At 36.9% G+C, this 9,673-nt stretch overlaps 1 protein-coding gene across 3 annotated transcripts in view; it reads right to left on the bottom strand.

The window, feature by feature from the left end:
* IWS1 (IWS1, SUPT6H interacting protein) overlaps window positions 1–9,673 on the bottom strand; it is a 49,868-nt gene that overhangs the window by 13,112 nt on the left and 27,083 nt on the right. For all 3 annotated transcript variants that reach the window (XR_002775849.1, XM_012811720.1, XM_023519376.1), the window contains exons 6-9: window positions 6,119–6,216; window positions 4,585–4,735; window positions 2,501–2,583; window positions 894–1,023 (exon numbers count right to left, since the gene is read on the bottom strand). Coding sequence is in view for 2 of the 3 variants with exons in the window: in XM_012811720.1 (XP_012667174.1) it covers window positions 894–1,023; window positions 2,501–2,583; window positions 4,585–4,735; window positions 6,119–6,216 (462 nt within the window). In the remaining variant the exon portion in view is untranslated. The remainder of the gene's footprint in view (window positions 1–893; window positions 1,024–2,500; window positions 2,584–4,584; window positions 4,736–6,118; window positions 6,217–9,673) is intronic.

Below are 9,673 nucleotides of genomic sequence, written 5' to 3'. Positions count from 1 at the left end.
GTCATTGTTGTTTGGCGGGTCCGGGCTGGGGATTCGAACCCGCCACCTTAGGTGTACGTGGCTGGCGCCTTAGCCGGTTGAGCCATAGGCGCCGAGCCTAGAGGACTTTTAAGATCTGGTTCATTCACAAAAAAAACAAAAAACTTCATTTTCAGAATCTATAGACATTGAACACAAAGGTACTCTGTGTTCATATTAAGAGAGTTCAGTATTACCACTGAGTTCAAGTGAAACCTAACAGTGTGACAAAGTGTGAACTAAGAATACTCAGAGGTTAGCAGTTGAATACAGGAGTCAGCACAGGCCTTAGAATCCAGCAGACCTAAGACTATAGCCAAGCATGGCCCCCTTCTGGCTATGTGACCTGGGACAAGTCATTTAACTTTTTTAAATCTTAATTTCCTCATTTGTAAAATGGAGACTACACACCTACCTTACAGATTTACTGTGAGGAATAAACTAACACATACACAAAGCACGAAGCACAGTGCTTGGCACATAGGAATTTCTTCCAGAAGTTAAGTAGCTTGCCCAAGGCATCACAGCCACACAAAGGTGGATCAGCTCAAGATTCAAATGCATGTTCTTATGACCCTGAATTTGGTGCTCTTTCTACTTTAAGTGCTTTCCCAGAACATGTCTACTACTGTACTATTCTTCTCAAATAAATCAATAGCCAATGTCCTTCCCTTCAATGCTATAGTTCCATAAAGTTTTGCAAGGTCTTCCCTTTTATGCTCATTTCAGTAGGTATATTCCCCTTTCCTAACCCTTCTTCAGGCAGGCGATAGAAAGAGAATGTATAAATACATTGTAAACTATACAGGTTATGACACTATAAACCATGTTAGGTAACTAATGAAGAGCGAACAGTCAGATTATCTGTCTCTCACCTCTTGCAGAATCTTCAACAGCTCCTCTCGAATCTTTAATGCTGGCAAACTCCTATCTGGTAGAGGTGAGAGCCATTCTTTGATGGCAGACATCACGCCACTGTCAATAAATGTTTCTTTAAGGTCCTGCCTGTAATAATAATTAAAAAAAAAAATAAAGTCAACTCTGTGAACCTCATTTCTCCTGTATAGTCTCACTTTTTTTTTTTTTTCAGATAGAGACTTATTATGTCACCCTTGGTAGAGTGCTGTGGTGTCACAGCCCACAGCAACCTCAAACTCTTGGGCTTAAACAGTTCTCTTGCCTCAGCCTCCCAAGTAGCTGGGACTACAGGTACCTGACACAACACCTGGCTATTTTTTTGTTGCAGTTGGTTAGCTGGCCCAGGCTGGGTTCGAACCTGCCACCCTGGATGTATGTGGTTGGCACCATAACCACTGTGCTATAGGCGCCAAGCTTATCTTCTGACTTCTTACACATTTAGTGATGTTTCCAAGAACTACTTTAAAAAAGTTAGTTATAGACAGTCAATATTTACTAAGTACCTATTCTGGTTTCAGAAGCAATATGAACTTTAGTTCTTTTCTTTTTTGTCAGCAGGTACAGGCTGAGTTTTAACCTGCCAACCCCAGTGCATGGGGCTGGCACTCTAACCAAAGAGCTATGGGCTCCCAGCCTTTAGTTCTTATTTTCCAGAAATATATGCCTGATAAAGAAGATCTGCTGAAATAAAATTTAAGCAAACTCAGATTACACAAGATAGATTACTCCTGGTATCAGTGGTACAAACAGTAAAGAATGAGCCCTAATCATTACAGCTAAAAAAAAAATGATGTTCAATCCATCAGAATAGTGATTCTCAAACAGTTTCAGGTGGTAGTAAACCTGGAACTGTGCTATTCTCTGTAGGACACCAAATCTCAATAAAATAGTAATGTTCAAAACTCAATTTTATGCACTGGAATCAGTTATGTTAGTAGAAAACATGACAGTATTATTTACATAAAACCAGCGACAAATAATGTGGGCTAATGTACTAGAGAGAGGGGGCAATTTTCTAGCTACAAATGTCCTAGGCCATGCTGGTGGCTCACTAGCAACATTAATGCATTTCTTTAGTCATTGAAAGTAGGCTGCAAGTTCAAAGAAAAAAGCAAAGTTGCTCAGAAATATGAGCAAACCAATGAACAAAAGTGGTAACAAGGGTCTATTAAGAAGGAATCATTATTTCAGAAGGATCAGTGACTGTGATATTAACAGGGCCACAGACCCCTTGAATAAGTGTGCTGCAAGTAGTCTCCCAAGATTTGCTCTTTTTAATCACAGTGGGAAAACAGCAATTTTACCAAACCCAAACTGTCAGTAGAGAACAAAATTAGTAGTTCCAAGTTTTTATTTCATTTATATTTTACTATTTGTTCTGTTTGATCAGGCATCAAGGTTTAATAAAAATTTGTGAAGTATAATTTAGGAAATTTTATTACTAATTTTCTGTGAACTGACAGAAGGCTACCATTACTTAATACCCCTAGAACACCAGTCTGCCATCTGAATACCATTCTATGGTAAGAAAAGAAAAGCTTTTTCAAGAAAATATATTACTTACTTCTTAAGATGCATAACCACAGTAGGTAACAAAGTTAATTTTTTCAGTGCTGGCTTTTTTTGATTATTCAACTGTCTGTCTTCCTATTCAGAAAAAAAGATTAAATTAGAACCACAGCAAATTAGGAACCAAAAAATAAAATAAAGCAGTAAGTCCTCAAAGAAACTATAATTTTTCCTAAAAGAAAGATTAACAAATGGATTTTGGGCAGAGAACCAATCTATGCATGTGTCTGTGTCAAACTCACAAAACCATTATAATAATTACCTTTAACAACTACAGACTGAAAGAAACAATTTTGATTTAAAATACTGACATAACTGTCAAGTTTTTTTTTTTTGGACATAGAGTTTCACTATGTCGCCCTCGGTAGAGTGCCGTGGTATCAAAGCTCATAGCAACCTCAAACTCTTGAGCTTAAGTGATTCTCTTGCCTCAGCCTCACAAGTAGCTGGGACTACAGGTGCCCGCCACAATGCCTGGCTAGTTTTTGGTTGCAGTTGTCATCATTGTCTGGCAGGCCAGGGCTGGGTTCGAACCCGCTGGCCCCGGCGTATGTGGCTGGCACCCTAGCCACTGATCTATAGGTGCCAATTCATAATTGTCAGGTTTTCAAAGAGTTCATTCAAGGGACAAATTATACCTGGAAAATTTTGGAATAATTTTCTAGATGTGATGTTTGGTTATTAGTGGAATATATTATCAAAGAAAAATTTCAGCATTTATTGGGCATTTTTTTTCCTCTATTTTTGTTACAAAAAATTTCAAATTTTATGAACGTAAAATACCGAAATATCTGTCACATACGTTTCAACAACTAAACCCACATAACCAGTCTTATTTTTTAGCTAGACGTCAAGCTACTTTCCCTCCACCTCTGAATTGCTTTGAGATATATCCCAGACAGATCATTGAACCTATTAATACTTTTTTCCTTTTTTTTTTTTGTATTAAATCATAGCTGTGTACATTAACGCAATCATGGGGTACAACACAATCTGAAATGCTTTCACCAAACTGGTTAACATAGCCTTCATGGCATTTTCTTAGTTATTGTGTTAAGACATTTATATTCTACACGTAGTAAATTTCACATGTACCCTTGTAAGATGCACTGTACGTATGGTCCCACTAACGACTCTCCCTCCCCCATCCTCCCCTCTCTCCTCCTATTAATACTTTAAAAGCAAGTATCTCTAAAAGACCAGAACTTATATTTCAGACATAATACTGAGCCAAATGTTCTAATTTGACAGATTTTAAAAACACAATGACTTCAATACAGTCTCATGATTGGGGTAAGAGAATGACACATACATTTATAACACATTTTCATATATGAAGAAACATTGTTAAACTTCGTGGCTAACTAACCAACCTGAGAATAAAACCAATGCCCCATAAAACTAGCAAAGCCATTCACCTAGAAAGGGCAATTTTACTTTAGTCTTTTCACTTTTGCAAACATGATTAAAAAATTAAAATTATTCCCATACTTAAAATTAGTGCCTTAAGGTTCAGCACCTATAGTTCAAGTTGCTAAGGTTCCAGCCACATACACCAGAGCTGGCAGGTTCAAAGCTAGCCCAGGCCTGCCAAACAACGACGACAACTACAACCAAAAAATAGCCGAGCATTGTGGCGGGCACCTGTAGTCCTAGTTACTTGGGAGGCTGAGGCAAGAGAATCGCTTAAGCCCAGGAGTCGGAGGTTGCTGTGAGCTGTGATGCCACAGCACTCTACCCAAGGTGACAGCTTGAGGCTCTGACTCTCCTATGGAGCATACTGCAAATACAAGTTGGATCTATCAGCTGTAAAACACAAATGTCTTAACGCTGTGTTTGGGTAAATGAGGCGAAGCCTGTGTTATTAGGATGTAAGCACTCCAATTTGTACAAATAATCAACACATTGAATCCCATACATTTATTCATGATCTATGTACAGATGACTTAATTAAAAATTAAAAAAAAATTACTGCCTTAAATGTAGTTTAAATAAGGGTTTAAGAATTAAGAAAAAAAAAGGCACCCAACTAATCCAGTGGCGGAAAGAGAAAGTGAACCTAGAAGTGACTCATCTCACCTCAGCAGCTTCATTCATCTTCACAATCATGGCACTCACAACATCATCTGCGTCACTAATAAAGGTGCCACCGTCACGGTTCCGTCTGCGCTTGCCACTCATGCTCTTTTTCCTCTGCAACATCATCTCAAAATCCGACAGAAAATCCATACTGAAGGAATAACGCAAAATCAAATAAAATACAAGTTCTCTTTTAAAAACACATTTATTTTTTCACATCAAATTTCCTAATTCTAACTCTATGAACTACTTTCCAGTCCTGCAAGCTCCATTCATGGTAAGTGCCCCATACAAGCATACCATTTTTTCTTTTATACTCTATTTTTACTGCACATTTTCTATGTTTAGATACACAAACACTACTGTGTTACAAATGCCTACAGTATTCAGTACAATATGCTGTACACAGGTCTGCAGTTTAGAAGCAACGGCTATACCATACAGCGTAGGTGTGTAGTAGGCTATACTACCTAGGTTTGTGTACGTACATCCTATGACATTTTCACAACGACGAAGCAATACATTTCTCAGAGTATATCCCTGTTGGTAAGTGACACATAAACGTCCTTACCACTTGCTATTAAAAGAAAAGTTGATCCCAGATACTACATCCAACTTATACACTACCCATACACTACCCCAACTGTGTATGTTAATTACTAATAACCCTAAACTTCTCACACACTATCTTCATATTTGTATCTATTGGCTTGAGAAGGAATATTTTGAGTTCTCATTCAGGGAACTCATTCAGCTTTAGTTGCACTGCCTTTTTTTGGGAATACAATGGTGTCCAAATTATTTGAATGTTTTTGTCTTAATATAGCATGAGTAGAAAAAAAAAAATAACGCCTTTCAGTGATAAGAAGTGCAACTCTCAGCTCGGCGCCTGTGGCTCAAGTGGCTAAGGTGCCAGCCACATACACTTAAGGTGGTGGGTCTGAATCCAGCCCGGGCCCGCCAAAGAACAATGACAGCTGCAACCAAAAAAAATAGCCGGGCGTTGTGGCGGGCGCCTGTGGTCCCAGCTACTTGGGAGGCAGAGGCAGAACATTCACTTGAGCCCAGGAGGTGGAGGTTACTGTGAGCTGTGATACCATGGTACTCTACGCAGAGGACAGCTTGAGGCTCTGCCTCAAAAAAAAAAAAAAAAAGTGCAACTCTCAAAATATAATGTAACTGAGATAAATATACACATCTACTACAGACTCACTAGGCGCTTCAAACCTACTGTATTTCTAAAATTAAGTTACTTTTCAGAAGAGTTTACTTGGTAAGCCATAAATTAAGAGTCTGATTCCATATAAATCTAACTCCCCAAATTAAGTCATCTGAGCACAGGGTAAACGAAAGAAAAATAACAATTAATTTGCTGACAGCACTGTATACAGAGAAGTACAACAGAGAAAAATGGGAATAGATTCTCTCCTCAACTTAACCAGGAACCAAATGAAAAGCAAATGGAAGTTCAACAGTCTCTACCTTCATTTTTTAACTTCTCTTTAGCAAATCCCTTAAAAACAAACAAACTTACTGTTTTCCTCTCTTTATGTTATCATCAGAATCTGAATCTTCTGCTTCCTTTACCTGTGTTTCACCTTTCTCTTCTTCCAAATCTTCTTGGTTAAAACCCTAAATGCAGAATGAGCCAAAGTTATCATAACATCCTTACAGATTGTCTTTTGTATAACTGCTCTTAAATTTTTGCATTTGTAAAGTACAGTTTGCATTTGTAAAGTAATACCTATTTAACAAAAGTTAAAGTTTAACAAAAGTTAAGTAGGTATTAAAAGGCATATGTACCAAAAATTCTCCCTAGCTACCAGTGTTTCTAAATTTCTTACATTTCCTTCCAGAAAGAGTTTACTTTTATACAAGCACTTCTACACATACATATTTAGCATCTCTCTTTTCATACAAATGGCAGCATATTATTCATAGCGGGTATGGGATACTGCTCTACACACTCAAAGTTTAACAGAATCTGGAAGTCAATTCATGTCAGCATTAAGTACTACTCCTTTTAAGATTCTGACTATTTCACCATGTGGCTGTAACCATAATTTGTTCACATATTTCCCTACTGACATTTAATTTGGGATATTTGAAATTTTGAGAAATATTTGCCAAGTTGACTTCTACAGAGTTTATACTAATCATTTCTTCTTTGAGCAAAGTATGAATGTAGCTCTTTCTCCAACTTCTCACTGCCACAGGTTATCGAGCATTGCCATAGGCCCATCACTGGACCCCAACACAAAAGGCATCCCAGTGTAGTTTTTTACATTCTCTTTTTGTGAGTAAGGCCGGGCATTTTTTCATGTTCATGAAGCCATTTGTTCAATTCTGTTCCTGTGAATGCTCAATATTCCACGTTCTTTTTTGTCTTTTTGAGACAAAGTCTCACTATGTCACCCTCAGTAGAATGCCATGATGTCACAGCTCACAGCAACCTCAAACTCTTGGGCTTAAGCAATTCTCTTGCCTCAGCCTCCCAAGCAGCTGGGACTACAGGCACTCACCACAACACCTGGCTATTTTTTTTTGTCATTGTTGTTTAGCAGGCCCTGGCCAGGTTCAAACCCGCCAGTCCCACTGCACGCTTGGCACCCTACAATGAGCCACATGCACCGAGCCAATGCTCATATTTTTGGCTGAACTGGTCACCTTTTTCCTATTAGTGCATAAAATGTCCTTAAAAATTAGAAATAACCCTCTGCTAGTGACAACAACTACACAATCCCTAAATCTGTATGGTTTGGTTTTGTTTATGCTAATGTTTGCCAGGAATAATTTTTAAACTTTTATGTAAATGAAATAACCAGTCTTTTCTTCATAACTTCTAACTCCCGTGTTATACTTAGAGAAGTATAACACCTATATAGTCACCTATATAGTGTTTCTTCTCACTCAAGTAAAACTATTAATATTATAAGCAAGTTGGTATTAACTTCCCAAACTAGATAAATTTTTATCCTTGTAATATGCTGCTTAAGTGAAGATGAGCTTCATGAGGTCCAAAGAGCCTCTGGCAATACAGTTTCTCAAGGACTTGTGGCTAATTCTTCCTTTATATTTTCCTTAGGTTTACTTATTCAAATTCATTCACTTTCTCTTTCTCCTGCTTCAGTAAAAAAAGCATTGATTTCTTTCTTGATCCAAGAACTAATTTGTTAGGCTTTAAACTGGTGAGTGGCAAGGGTATTTTGTTTGCTGATTTATTTATTAATTTTTAGTTTCACTGCATTGCACTCAGAAAAAAATTATCTATACCTTGTACTTTTTAAAAAACTTGGTCTAAAATTTATATGGAAATGCTGGCTGGCCATGGTGACTCAAGCTTCTAATTCTAGTATTTAGGAGGCTGAGGCAGGAGGATCACTTCAGGCCAGGAGTTCAAGACCAGCCTGAGCAATATAGCAAGACCTCATCTCTGAAAAAATATTTTTTCAAAAGGTTATTCAGGTGGAGTGGTATAGTCCTGTAGTTCCAGCTACTCAGGAGGCTAAGGCAAAAGGATAACTGGAGCCCAGAAGTTGAAGGCTGCAGTGAGCTATGAATGTGCCACTGCACTTTAGCCTCGGCAACAGAACAGACTAGTCTCAAAAACAAAAAGTACATGCATACATAAAGAACCAAGAAAAGTCCAGGCAATATTGAAGAATAACAAGCTCGGAGAACATAAACAACCAATTATCAAGTGTTATGTATTAATGGTACAAGATAAAGAGACCAAAAGAACAGAAAGATAGTGCAGAAATACTAGAATATATACATTTAGACATTCAATTTCTGACAAAGATGGCACTAAAAAGTAGTAGGAAAGCATGACCCTTTCAATAAATAGTGCTAGGTTAATTGGATAGTTCAAATGGGGAGAAAAATCTTCACTTTTACTTCATACCACATGCAAAACCCAACTCTAGGTAGGTATCACAACTATATGAAGGATAAAATATTCTAGCTTCTAGAACATAATTTGGGAGAGAATATTTTCATGACTTTAGGGATATGCAAAAATTTCTAGGACAATTTAAAAACCTTTCACCATAAAGAAAAAGACTGGTCAATTTAATCTATTAAATATATTAAGAACTTCTGTGCATCAAAAGACTCTCCATCAACAAAGTGAAAAAGAAAACAATGAAAGAAGATACTTTAAAACTTTCAAAATTTGTTATTTAGTGTATACCATTTTAAAACCTTTTATCAATATAAAGTGACCCTCTTTAACTCAAGTTATGTTTTTTACCTTGAAGTCTACCTCTTTGATAACAAGTTTTCTTCTGGCTAGAGTTCACACAGAGTATCTTTTCCTAATGTTTTATTTTCAACTTTTATCTTATTTCAGATGAATCTTAAAATCAGTATACAGCTGATTTATAAAATCCAGTCTGAGCACTTCTGTCCTTTAACTGGAGCATTTAGTACGTTTATAGTTAATGTAATCTAATAGTAACAAAATTTAAATCTGCTATTTTACCAAATACTAGTTCTGGTGTCCCCTGTTACATAGTTCTTTTGGTCTTTTCTTGCATCCATTGGGACTGATTAGCTTTAATTATTCCATTTTTTCCCCCACTCTTAGTTCGGAAGTTACACATTTTTTACAGTCTTTTTAGTGGCTACTTAACACACACCTTAACTTAACAGTCTGCCAATATACACCTACCTACATTTGCAAAGACCTGTAAGCACTTCAATTCCATGTGTACTCCCAATTTCTTACTGTTATCATGCATTTTAATTTTATATACTTTTATACCATATTACTGTTTGTTTTATATAGTTAATACTCATTTAGGCCTATACACATTCTTGCTCTTTTTTCCTTCTTGCATTTCTACCCTTTCACTTTATTTTCTTTCTGCATTTCTCTATTTCTTTCACTTGATGCACTATTAATTCTCTCCTCTTTTCATCTTCATGCCTAACAAGTATTTTTGCTGAACTTAAAATAACTCCAAGTTTGCAGTTACTGGAGTCTTATTTCTGTCACAGCCTCAACTATTGTCTGTTGATTTTCTGAACGTGGTAATTTTCCTGTGGCTGTTTTTAAGACTTCTTTTCTTTTTTTTTTTTTTTTTTT

Source organism: Otolemur garnettii, unplaced genomic scaffold, assembly GCF_000181295.1.
Source record: "Otolemur garnettii isolate 467f Iridium unplaced genomic scaffold, OtoGar3 scaffold00173, whole genome shotgun sequence".
Classification (NCBI taxonomy): domain Eukaryota; kingdom Metazoa; phylum Chordata; class Mammalia; order Primates; family Galagidae; genus Otolemur; species Otolemur garnettii.
The sequence above is the reverse complement of the archived record's forward strand: the minus strand, read 5'-3'. Positions and strand labels throughout refer to the sequence as shown.